At 45.6% G+C, this 14232-nt stretch overlaps 1 protein-coding gene across 1 annotated transcript in view; it reads left to right on the top strand.

Moving 5' to 3' along the window:
- The window catches only part of LOC132833993 (deleted in malignant brain tumors 1 protein-like), a 31786-nt gene that overhangs the window by 8716 nt on the left and 8838 nt on the right, over positions 1-14232 (top strand). The window contains exons 2-4 of the mRNA XM_060852704.1: positions 1925-2239; positions 8584-8889; positions 12589-12903. Coding sequence (XP_060708687.1) covers positions 1925-2239; positions 8584-8889; positions 12589-12903 — 936 coding nt within the window. The remainder of the gene's footprint in view (positions 1-1924; positions 2240-8583; positions 8890-12588; positions 12904-14232) is intronic.

Genomic DNA, 14232 nt, shown 5'->3' with positions numbered 1-14232 from the left:
CCTTGTAAATCCCCTGTGGATCCCTCACAGTCCAGCACATCCTTCCTTAGATATGGGGTCTGAAACTGCTCACAATGTTCCAAATGTGGTCTGACCAGAGCCTTATACAGCCTCGACAGCACATCTCTGCTCTTGTATTCTAACCTTCTCGAAATGAAGGCTAACATTACATTTGTCGCCCGAATTGCGAACTGAAGCTTCCTGTGAACCTGAAGAGAATCTGAACTTAGATTCGCAAGGCCCTGAGCACTTCAGACTTATTCTATTTCGACAATAAACTTTCCCTCTATTCTTCCAACTAAAGTGCATATCCTCACATTTTCGCACACCACGTTCCATCTGCCACTTCTTGACCCACTCTCACAGCTAGTCCAAGTCCTTCTGCAGCCTCCCCACCTCCTCACCATTACATGACCCTCCACCTATCATTGTGTAAACTGCACAGATAGAAAAAAGCGTCCTCAGTTCCTTTGTCTAGATCATGAAGATATGGTGTGCGTAGTTGTGGTCCCTACAATGTCCCTACACTGTGGAACTCCACCAGTCACCGGCTACCATCCTGAAAAAGACCCCTTTATCCCTACTCTGTACTTGCCGCCAGTCAGCCAATCCTCTATCCATGCCAGTACCTTGCCCCTGATGTCACAGGCTCACATTTCACAGCCTCCCTGTACAGCACATTGGCAGTGACCTACTGGAACTGCAAAGAGATCACATCCACTATTTGTCACCTCCTTCTAGATTCAAACAGCCGTAGAGGCATACAACATTGAAACAGACTTTTCAGTCCTACTCATCCATGCTGACCACGTTTCCCTAACTAACCTAGTCCCACTTGGTCTGCATTTTGCCCATAAACCTCTAAACCTTTCCGATCTATGTACCTGCCCAAAGACCTTCTAAATGTTATCAATGTACCTGCATCTGCTACTTCCTCTGGCAGTTCATTCCACATGCACACCATCCTTTGTGTGAAAATGTTGCCCCCTCAGGACCCTTTCAAATCTTTCCCTGCACACCATAAACCTACGTCCTCTAGTTTTTAACTCTGACACAACACAATGGCTTTCAAGAGGTTATTTTGTCCTGTGTTTTGTTTTGAAGAGAGGTTGTAAGGCAGAGGCAACTGGCCAGCTACCGAAGACCACTTGAACAAACAGCTTGTGAGGCCTTGGGTATTTTGTGAAAGATGGAACAACGGAAGCAGCCTTGCTGTGGTCAGCTCTCACAGACCAGGATTTGGTTTAGGTTTGAGGTGGAGCTTTGAGCAGAAGCTAATGGGCTTTCAAAAGAATTGGAAGCTTCAATGAACATCTCTTGGCTTCTATTTCTCTGAATCTTCTCTCAATGTATTTTTCCTCATGGACTGGAGAAGTGCATATGAGAAGCTGTGTCTGAATTTGCCTTTTTTTCCCCAAGAGATGTATTTATGGAATGGTACTATATTGGAACTGTTAATTAGTAACAGGCACAGTGTCTATAATTTCGTTAAGTTTACAGTCGAGTTAAGGTATTCTAAATTCCTCCTCTTTCTTTTTTTGTGTTTTAACTAGTGTATAAATAAACTGTGTTTTGTTAAACTTCGAGTAGTTTGACCAGCCGCATTGCATCCGGCACAGATTCTCGAAAAGTCATTCACCTTCAAAACAAGAAAATGCCTGGGTCTAGGTTACCACCTTAAAATACGTTGAGTGGGTCTGATCTGATCCATAACAACTCCCCCATCCCAGGTACAAGACCTTTGCCATTCACTTTATTTATGCCACTCGTAATTTTATAAATCTCTGTATGGTCACTCCTCAACCTCCTCTGTTCCGGGGGGTTAATACCCAGCCTAAGGAGCCTCTCCTGATAACTCAAAACCTCCAACCCTGGTCATGTCTTTGTAAATCTTCTCTGCCCCCTCTCCAATTTAATGATACAGATTTGATCCAAATACGGTTGGTGAATGGGACGGATGCATGTTCCGGGAGTGTTGAACTCAATTACAAAGACATTTGGGGAGCAGTTTGCGATGATGCATGGGACCTACAGGACGCGAACGTTGCTTGTAAACAAATGGGCTGTGGACCAGCCAGATCAGCCCCTGGGAACGCTCAGTTTGGAGAGGCCACTGGAACCTTCTGGTTGGATGACGTTGAGTGCAAAGGGCATGAGGTGAACTTGTTCCAGTGTCCGTCAAACCCAGTTGGAAAACACAACTGCAACGCTGGAGAGGCAGCAGCTGTTACTTGCTCAGGTATGCTTTGTGTCATTCAATTGTTCCTCTTAAATGTAACCAAGATATTTTCAAGGAAGAAACAAACACAGAGAACTGCATTGATGATTGTAAATAGATGGAAACGTGCATAATTAAAGAGTCATAGAGTCATATAGCACAGAATCAGGCCCTTCGGCCCAACTCTGCAATGCTCACCCAGTTTCCTAAACGGCACGAGTCCAATTTGCATCAATTTAGCTATACCCCTCTAAACCTTTCCTATCCATGTATCCATCCAGATGCCTTTTAAACGTTGTGATTGTACCCGCCTCTATCACTTCCCCCTGGTATCTCATTCCATACACGCACCACCCTCTGTGTGAGAACATTGCTCCTCAGCTCCTCTTGTCTTATACTTGTACCCTCTAGTTTTGGAGTCCCCTACCCTGAGGAAAAGACCTTGGCTCCTCACCTTATCTATACCCCTTGTGATTTCATAAGTCTCTGCAAGGTCATCTCTCAGTCTCCAACACTCCAAGGATAAGGGTCCCAACCCATCCAGCCTCTCCTTATAACTCAAACCTTCTAGTCCCAGCAACATCCTCATCAAGTTTTTCTGCACCCTTTCCTGTCTAACAACATCCTTACTATAAGAATGACCAGAATTATATGCAGTGTTCTGAAAATTACCTCACCAATGTCTTGTACAGCCGTAACATGACATCCCAACTCATACATTCATTGCTCTGACCAATGAAGGTGAACGTGCCAAATGTCTTCTTAATGACCCTCTCCACCTGTGACACCACTTTCAAGGAACTATGTACCTGCACCCTCTGTTCAACAACACCCCTCATGGTCCTACCATTAACTGTGTAAGTCCTGCCTTGATTTATCTTACCAAAATGTAACACCTCACATTGATCAAAATTAAACTCCATCTCCCACCCGAACCCCATTGGTCCAGCTGATCAAGATCTGATACTCTTAGACAACCATCTTCTCTGTCCACCAAACCACCAATTTTGGTGTCATCTGCAAACTTACTAACCATGCCTCTTAAATTCTCATCCAAATTGTTGATATAAATGACAAACCACAGTGGACCCAGCACTGATCCTTACGCGACACCATAGGTCACAGGCCAATGTCTGAATGTCTGAATAACAACCCTCTACCACCACCCTCTGTCTCCTCCTATCAAACCAATTTTGTAACCAATTATCTTCTCTCCTGGATCCCATGTAATCTAATCTTACTAACTAGTCCACCATGTGGGATCTTGTCGATACTGTAAAGTGCTGGGTGCTATGAAGAGAATAGGAGAAAGTGAGCACTGCAGATGCTGGGGATCAGAGCTTAAAAATGTGTTGCTGGAAAAGCGCACCAGGTCAGGCAGCATCAAAGGAGCAGGAGAATCGATGTTTCGGCAAAAGCTATGAAGAGAATGTCAACTACACCACGGACATCAATTTGGAGTCATAGAGTACAGAGGAGGCCCTTCAGCCCATCTAGTCTGAGTGGATCTATCCTTTGTTATCCCATTTTGCCCCATTAGTTCCACAGCCTTAAATGTTATGACATTTCGAGCCCTGATTTTCTACCTCAACTACCCTCCCAGGCAGTGCATTCCATACCCCCACACCCTCTGGGTGAATTTTCTTCCCCTCAAATCACCTCCAAACCTTTACTTGAAAATTATTGCCCCTCTCGTTATTGACCCACTGCCTGAAAGGAACAGAATCCTCCAACCACTAAGCAAAGTGCACGTAGTGTAATGGGTTCTGACATGACCTTTCAGCTGTGCCTGATCAATGAAATGATTCGTGTGATAATGTGAGTCCTCAACACTGCCATAGACTTGCTGAATCGATGATGCTGAGAAATCAGAGAAACTCAGAGAAACTCAGAGAAGGGACTAACACAAGTGGTCCCCAATTCTTGTGCCTCACCCCTCGTTCCTGCCATTGCAAAGCAAAAACCAGCCTCAGTTTGATACACAGAAACAGAAAACCTCACTTTGTTATTACACATAGACACACAGATAGAACATTCCCCCATTGGACAGCAGCACAGGCTCTACCGAGATCAAACTGACCTGCATCGACCCACAGAGAAAAACATTGGGAGGGGCAATAGTGCGTTTTATTTTTATATTCATTTCACAGATGTGGGCTTTATTGCCCATCCCTAATTGCCCCAGAGGATGGTTCAGTGTCAACCACATTACTGCGAGATCTGGAGTCATATGTAGACTCAGATCCAAGTCGAGCCAGGTAAATTCCCCTCCCCTCCCCGAGGGTGAGGGCATTGCTGGCCAGGCCTCCATTTATTGCCCAACCCTAATTGCCCCATAGGGCAGTTAAAAGTCAACCACGTTGCTGTGGGTCTGGAGTCACATGTAGGCCAGACCAGGTAAGGATGGCAGATTTCCTTCCCTAAAGGGCATTGGGAATCAGAAGTTTCTGACAATCAGCAACGCTTTCATGGTTCACCATCGACTCTTAATTCCAGAGTTTTATTCAATTCAAATTCCCCTATCTGCCATGGAAGGATTCAAACCTGGATCCTGAGAACATTACCTGGGTCTCTGGCCAACAATAATACCACATGGTCATCACCTCCACTTACATTGGTAAATTAGTAAATCCCCAGGAGTGTCTTTCGACCATGGTCATCATGAGACACTTAATCTCACCATACTTGGAATATTGTGTTCAGTTCAGGTCACCCCAGTGTAGGAAGGATTTGGAAGCTTTACAGAGGGCACAGAGGAGATTTCCCAGGATGCTGCCTTGGTTGGAGGGCATGTCTTATGAAGAAACTTTGAGGGAGTTAAGGCTTTTCCCATTGGAGTGAAGAAGGATGAGAGGTGACTTATAGAGGTGCATAAGATGATGAGAGGCGTAAATAGAGTGGATAGCCAGAGACATTTTTCAAGTTTGGAAATGGCTATCACAAGACGGAATAATTTGAAGGTGATGGGAGGAAGGTTTCGGGGAGATGTCAGAGGTCGGTTCTTTACACGGAGAGTGGTGGGTGTGTAGAATGCACTGCGAGCGGTGGTCATACAGTCAGACACATTAGGGATATTTCAGCGACTCTTGGATAGGCACATGGATGATAGTAAAATGAAGAGGGTGTCGGTTAGTTTGTTGTTAGAATAGGATACAACATCGTGGGCCTTTTAATGCTGAATGGTGTCGCCATCAATATGTCCCCCAGTACCAGTATCCTGGATGTACCATTGAGAAATAATGTAACCACTGTCTCTTTTGACATTCAATGACATGAGCACGACTAAATTCTCCAATATCATAATGTTGGGAGTTACCATTGAGAGACAATCTAGCAATCACCACCTTGACATTCAATGATGTTGCCATCACTAAACCCATGAAAGTTAATATCATGATGGTGGTTACCATTGAGAGAGATTCTCGCAATTGCCATCTTCACATTCAATGGACTTACAATCACTTAATTTTCCCATTCTCAACATCCCAGGGTTTACCATTGACAGGGATTCTAAAGATTGCCCCTTGACACTCGATTTGATGAAAGTTACTGCATCTCCCACTCTTGAGTTCCAGATTCCCCACCACCCTCTGGGTGGAGAAGAGTTTCCTCACATCCCCTCTAAACCCCCTGCCCATTACCTTCAATCTATTTCACTCTCCCCCCAACCCTTGTCATTGAGACATCTGTCAAGGGGGAACGTTTCTTCCTGTCCCCTCGATCTATCCTTTTATATATCTCAATCGAGTCCCTCACAAACCCCACCTCCCCTCCCTACACACACACAGACACACACAGAGACACACACACACACACACACAGACACACGCACCCACACAGACACAGGCACACACACAAACAGACACATACACACAGACACACATGCACAAACGCTCACATACACACACACAAACACACACACACCCGGGGACAGATTATCTCTCTCTCACACGCATACACCCACACACACTCGGGGAGATATACACACACACACACACACACACACCCACACAGACACACACACACACACACCCGGGGATAGAGTCTCTGTCTCACACGCACACGCCCGCACACACAGGCACATACACAAACCCATACACCCACACACACACACCCACCCACACACACAGACACCCACAGACACACCCGCACACCCACAGATACAGACAGACAGACACACACACACACACGCGCACACACTCACATCCGGGTACAGAGTCTCTCTCACACACACACACATTCACACAGACACTGAAACACCCACACACACACTCACACACACACTCACACCCGTAGACAGAGTCTCTCTCATGCACACAAACACACACACAGACACACACGCACACCCACACACACACTCACACACACAGACACACATACCCACACACACCCATATCCACATACACAGACACTAAAACACCCACACACACACCCATACACTCACACACACCCACACACACAAACACATCCACACACACAGCCACACCCACACACACACAGCCACACACACACACACGCACACCCACATACACACAGACACACACACCCACACACACACATCCACACCCCACACACACACAGTCACACAAACACACCCACACACACACATTCACACCCACATAACACAGACATTGAAACACCCAAACACCCACACTCACACACACCCACACACACTCACACTCACACACACAGACACACACACACCCATACACACGCACACACACTCACACCCGTGGACAGAGTCTCTCTCACACACCCACACACAAACACACACGCACACCCACACCCACACACTCACACACGCAGACACACACACAGAGACACACACACCCACACACACATTCACACCCACATACACACACTGAAACACCCACAAACACACCCATACACTCACACACACACCCCCCCACACACACACAGACATACACACACACCCACACACACAGACACACACACACAAACACATCCACACACACAGGCACACCCACACACATAGCCACACGCACGCACACACCCACACACACACACACACCCACACCCATGGACAGAGTCTCTCTCACACACACACACACTCACACCCACACACACACACACCCACACACACACAGACACACACACCCCCACACATGCACACATTCACACCCACATACACAGACACTGAAACACCCACACACACACACCCCCACACACACACACCCATACACACACACAGACACATCCACATACACACACATACATAGCCCCACACACACACAATCTCCTCTGCTCAAAGAAGAACTCATGCAGTTGTCAGAGAATCCCAACAGTGTGGAAACAGGTCCTTCAGCCCAACACACCGACCTTCTGAAGAGTATCCCACCCAAACCCTTTCCCCCACCCTATTATTCCACATTTTCCCTGACTAATGTACCTAACCTACACTCCCTGAACACTATGGGCAATTTAGCATGGCCAATTCACCTAACCTGCACATGTTTGGTCTGTGGGAGGAAACATGAGAAACCCCACACAGACATGGGGAGAATGTGCAAACTTTACACAGACCCAAGTCTGGAATCGAACCCAGGTCCCTGGTGCTGTGAGCCAGCAGTGCTCACCACTGAGCCACCAAACTGCCCTAACTATATCAAACTGTGTCTGATAAAGTTTAAGAGACATTAAGACGGCATATAGACAGGTAGGCAATAGCTGGATGCAGATGGTGTGCAAGAAGATGGGAATGGGTTTACCGTGGCATCATGGTCAGCCCAGACGTGGTGGGTCAAATGTCCTGTTCCTGTTGTGTACCATCCTATTGATTCAAGGGGAGTGGACCTGTCGTTGTGAATAATATTGCTTCCTGAGACTTAAATGTCTATTTGAAGGGGCAAATCCATTGCTTTTATGACTTTGATGAATGGTTTGCAACTTGGCTTGACTTCATGTCGCCTTCAACAAATAAATGTTTTGCTAGAGGATAATTGTTTCTGCTCAATCACTTTGATGGCTGGTGAGTGATCGTAGCAAGGTGGGTTCAATTCCCGCAGTTTATCATGAAGGGTCTTGTTCTCAATATTTGCCCTCACTGAAGGTGTAGAGGCCCTCAGGTTCAACTTCCACCAGCTATCTGTCCCAGAGGAGAGAGCAGCCCTCTGTTCTGATAAGACTATGGAGTCTTATCAAAATGGAGGCTGTGTGTTCCTCAATTCATTTCGAAGCAGCTGTGGCAGAGTTAATATGACACAGCGAAAGTCAAAGCAAGACAAGAACGGCAGATGGTTCAAAACAGAGTTGGATATTCTGGTTTCACATACAGTAACCTTGACTGTCAGTGTCAGTTCTGAGTGGGAGATAATACCAGTATATTGTTTTATGTTTAACTGCAGATCGCCCACCAAAGCCCATTTTGTCGCTTGACGTGAAACGTGAAGTCTTCACACCAAAGGAGACACTCCAGTTAAAATGTACAACTCAGAGTTATTATGTGGGGAGTACCTTTTATTTGAAGAAAACAGGAGACAGTTCCTTTGGTGATACTCAAACTGCTCCCGAAGGAGCTTACAGCATGATCTTCTTCATCCACGATATGGATCTGAGCCACAGTGGGAACTACACATGTCACTATCAAACAAACAAATCAGGATTGGCTCGAAACTCGAGCAGCAGTGACTCTGTGAATGTGGTCGTCACAGGTAAGTAAGGGAGAGTGAACAGCAGAAACACATTGTCCACCATCACACTCCATCAGTCCCATCAAACCATCCCCAGTGTCCTGATCTATGCCACATTGCAATCAGGAAACAAACTTTGTCTCTCTGTGACACGGTAAACAAAATCAGAAATTGCTAAAAAAAACTCAGTAGGTCTGGCAGCATCTGCGTGGAGAGAGCAGAGTTAATATTCGAGCCCAGTGAACACACTTGCGAATTTTGATTTTATTTATTGTTGTCAAATATACCGAGATACAGTGAAAAGTGTTGTTTCCCATTCTCGACAGGCAGATTGTACCATACAGAGTGCAGGATACAGGGAAGGTGCAGAGATAGTCATTAACATTTGGGAGATCCATCCATAAGTCTGATCACAGCGGGGAAGAAGCGGTTTTTGAATCTGTTCATACTTGTGTACCCAGTTTTATTCTCGTCTGCCTGATGAAAGAGGGTGGAATAGAGTACAGCTGGTATGGGAGGGGTCTTTGATTATTTTGGCTGATTCCCCAAGACAGCGGAAAGTATAGATGGAATCAATGGAAGGAAGGCTACTTGGTGTGATGGACTGGGCTGTGTTTGTGACTCTCTGTAGTTTCTTGTGGTCTTGGGAAAGCAGTTGTCAAACCGAGCTGTGATGCATCCAGACAGAATGCTTTCCATGATGCATCTATAAAAATGGGTCATTGTGGACATGCTGAAAATCCTGAGGAAGGAGAGGCATTGATGCACTTTGTCACGACAAGATTGTCGCGAGGAAAATGTTACTGTATTTGATGGGAAGGAGGACAAGATGGAGCCCAGAGAGAGGAAATGACCATTTGGCAGATATAGGACAGAATAAATGTCAGCCTGGGAGGGTGAACTGTTGCTAATGGGGACCAGAATGAGTTGTTTGTGGTATCAGTCCATCTGATATCTGGGGATGAGGCTATGGAGATGGGAGAAGGTGTCTCATACCCTAAAATTGTTGAATTAGACATTGAGTCCAGAAGGTGACAGAGTTCCCAAGTGGAAAGTGAGATGTTACTCTTGTAGCTTGCACTGAGTTTCCCTGGAGCTCTGCAGCAAGCCTGAGACAGAGATGTTTACCAGGTAACAGGGTGGGGTATTGTAGTGGCAAGCAGCTGGAAGCTGAGGGTCTTGTTTGCAGAAAGAATAGAGGTACTCTGGAAAGCATTCACCTAGTGCACACATCATTTCCCCAATGCAGAGGAGACCACATTGTGAGCAGCGAGTACAGTACACTAGATTGAGGGAAGTGCAGGTAAATTTGATCATGGCTGTTCTGTTTCTCAGCTCCATTCTCCAGCCTTCTCCTTGTTGCCCTTGATCCCCTGACTAGTAACAAACCTATCCATCTCTGTCTTAAAGACACTCAATGACTTGGCCTCCACAACATGTTCCACAGATTCACCACCGTAAGGCTGAAGGAATTCCTCCTCACCTCAGCTCAATTGGTAGAAATGTCAAATACTGGGGGCATAGGTTTAAGGTGAGGGGTGAAAGTTCAAAGGAGATGAGTGAAGCAAAGCTATTTGTACAGAGGATGATAGGTGCGTGGAATGCACTCTAAATCCCTTCACTCTGAGGTTATGTGCCTGTGTCCTAGTCTTCTCTCCCAAGGGAAACATCTTCTCCATGTCCAGGTCTCGCAGAATTCTGTAAGTTTCAATCAGATTCCACCTCATCTTTCTAAACTCCATGGAGTACAGACCCAGAATCCTCAGGCTCTCCTCAAATGACAAGTTGTTCATTGCCAGGATCTTCCTTGTAAATCCCCTGTGGATCCCTCACAGTCCAGCACATCCTTCCTTAGATATGGGGTCTGAAACTGCTCACAATGTTCCAAATGTGGTCTGACCAGAGCCTTATACAGCCTCGACAGCACATCTCTGCTCTTGTATTCTAACCCTCTCGAAATGAAGGCTAACATTACATTTGTCGCCCTAATTGCCAACTGAAGCTTCCTGTGAACCTGAAGAGAATCTGAACTTGGATTTGCAAGGCCCTGAGCACTTCAGACTTATTCTATTTCGACAATAAACCTTCCCTCTATTCTTCCAACTAAAGTGCATATCCTCACATTTTCGCACACCACGTTCCATCTGCCGTTTCTTGACCCACTCCCCCAGCTTGTCCAAGTCCTTCTGCAGCCTCCCCACCTCCTCACCATTACATGACCTTCCACCCATCATTCTATCAGATAGAAAAAAGCGTCCTCAGTTCCTTTGTCTAGATCATGAAGATATGGTGTGAGTAGTTGTGGTCCCTACAATGTCCCTACACTGTGGAACTCCACTAGTCACCGGCTACCATCCTGAAAAAGACCCCTTTCTCCCTACTCTGTACTTGCCGCCAGTCAGCCAATCCTCTATCCATGCCAGTACCTTGCCCCTGATGTCACAGGCTCACATTTCACAGCCTCCCTGTACACCACATTGGCAGTGACCTACTGGAACTGCAAATAGATCACATCCACTAGTTGTCACCTCCTTCTAGATTCAAACAGCCGTAGAGGCATACAACATTGAAACAGACCTTTCAGTCCTACTCATCCATGCTGACCACGTTTCCCTAACTAACCTAGTCCCACTTGGTCTGCATTTTGCCCATAAACCTCTAAACCTTTCCGATCTATGTACCTGCCCAAAGACCTTCTAAATGTTATCATTGTACCTGCATCTGCTACTTCCTCTGGCAGTTCATTCCACATGCACACAACCCTCTGTGTGAAAATGTTGCCCCCTCAGGACACTTTCAAATCTTTCCCTGCACACCATAAACCTACGTCCTCTCATTTTGAACTCTGACACAACACAATGGCTTTCAAGAGGTTTTTTTGTCCTGTGTTTTGTTTTGAAGAGAGGTTGTAAGGCAGAGGCGACTGGCCAGCTACCGAAGACCACTTGAACAAACAGCTTGTGAGGCCTTGGGTATTTTGTGAAAGATGGAACAATGGAAGCAGCCTTGCTGTGTTCAGCTCTCACAGACCAGGATTTGGTTTAGGTTTGAGGTGGAGCTTTGAGCAGAAGCTAATGGGCTTTCAAAAGAATTGGAAGCTTCAATGAAAATCTCTTGGCTTCTATTTCTCTGAATCTTCTCTCAATGTATTTTTCCTCATGGACTGGAGAAGTGCATATGAGAAGCTGTGTCTGAATTTGCCTTTTTTTCCCAAGAGATGTATTTATGGAATGGTACTGTATTGGAACAGTTAATTAGTAACAGGCACAGTGTCTATAATTTCGTTAAGTTTACAGTCGAGTTAAGGTATTCAAAATTCCTCCTCTTTCTTTCTTTGTGTTTTAACTAGTGTATAAATAAACTGTGTTTTGTTAAACTTCGAGTAGTTTGACCAGCCGCATTGCATCCGGCACAGATTCTCGAAAAGTCATTCACCTTCAAAACAAGAAAATGCCTGGGTCTAGATTACCACCTTAAAATATGTTGAGTGGGTCTGATCTGATCCATAACAACTCCCCCACCCCAGATACAAGACCTTTGCCATTCACTTTATTTATGCCACTCATAATTTTATAAATCTCTGTAAGGTCACTCCTCAACCTCCTCTGTTCCGGGGGGTTAATACCCAGCCTATGGAGCCTCTCCTGATAACTCAAAACCTCCAACCCTGGTCATGTCTTTGTAAATCTTCTCTGCCCCCTCTCCAATTTAATGATACAGATTTGATCCAAATACGGTTGGTGAATGGGACGGATGCATGTTCCGGGAGAGTTGAACTCAATTACAAAGACATTTGGGGAGCAGTTTGCGATGATGCATGGGACTTACAGGACGCGAACGTTGCTTGTAAACAAATGGGCTGTGGACCAGCCAGATCAGCCCCTGGGAGCGCTCAGTTTGGAGAGGCCACTGGAACCTTCTGGTTGGATGACGTTGAGTGCAAAGGGCATGAGGTGAACTTGTTCCAGTGTCTGTCAAACTCAGTTGGAAAACACAACTGCAACGCTGGAGAGGCAGCAGCTGTTACTTGCTCAGGTATGCTTTGTGTCATTCAATTGTTCCTCTTAAATGTAACCAAGATATTTTCAAGGAAGAAACAAACACAGAGAACTGCATTGATGATTGTAAATAGATGGAAACGTGCATAATTAAAGAGTCATAGAGTCATATAGCACAGAATCAGGCCCTTCGGCCCAACTCTGCAATGCCCACCCAGTTTCCTAAACGGCACTAGTCCAATTTGCATCCATTTAGCTATACCCCTCTAAACCTTTCCTATCCATGTACCCATCCAGATGCCTTTTAAATGTTGTGATTGTACCCGCCTCTATCACTTCCCCCTGGTATCTTATTCCATACACGCACCACCCTCTGTGTGAGAACATTGCTCCTCAGCTCCTCTTGTCTTATACTTGTACCCTCTAGTTTTGGAGTCCCCTACCCTGAGGAAAAGACCTTGGCTCCTCACCTTATCTATACCCCTTGAGATTTCACAAATCTCTGTAACATCATCTCTCAGTCTCCAACACTCCAGGGATAAAGCTCCCAACCCATCCAGCCTCTCCTTCTAACTCAAACCTTCCAGTCCCAGCAACATCCTCATCAAGTTTTTCTGCACCCTTTCCTGTCTAACAACATCCTTCCTATAAGAGTGACTGGAATTGTATGCAGTGTTCTGAAAATGACCTCACCAATGTCTTGTACAGCCGTAACATGACATCCCAACTCATACATTCATTGCTCTGACCAATGAAGGCGAACGTTCCACCTGTGACACCACTTTCAAGGAACAATGTACCTGCACCCTCTGTTCAACAACACCCCTCATGGTCCTACCATTAACTGTGTAAGTCCTGCCTTGATTTATCTTTCCAAAATGTAACACCTCACATTGATCAAAATTAAACTCCATCTCCCACCCAAACTCCATTGGCCCAGCTGATCAAGATCTGATACTCTTAGACAACCAATCAAACCAATTTTGTAATCAATTATCTTCTCTCCTGGATCCCATGTAATCTAACCTTACTAACTAGTCCACCATGTGGGAGTTTGTCGATACTGTAAAGTGCTGGGTGCTATGAAGAGAATAGGAGAAAGTGAGCACTGCAGATGCTGGGGATCAGAGCTTAAAAATGTGTTGCACCAGGTCAGGCAGCATCAAAGGAGCAGGAGAATCGATGTTTCGGGCAAAAGCTATGAAGAGAATGTCAACTACACCACGCACATCAATTTGGAGTCATAGAGTACAGAGGAGGCCCTTCAGCCCATCTAGTCTGAGTGGATCTATCCTTTGTTTTCCCATTTTGCCTCATTAGTTCCACAGCCTTAAATGTTATGACATTTCGAGCCCTGATTTTCCAC

The sequence above is a fragment of the Hemiscyllium ocellatum genome, chromosome 38 (genome assembly GCF_020745735.1).
Source record: "Hemiscyllium ocellatum isolate sHemOce1 chromosome 38, sHemOce1.pat.X.cur, whole genome shotgun sequence".
NCBI lineage: Eukaryota > Metazoa > Chordata > Chondrichthyes > Orectolobiformes > Hemiscylliidae > Hemiscyllium > Hemiscyllium ocellatum.
Note: the sequence above shows the minus strand (reverse complement) of the source record. Positions and strands in the feature narration are given on the sequence as shown.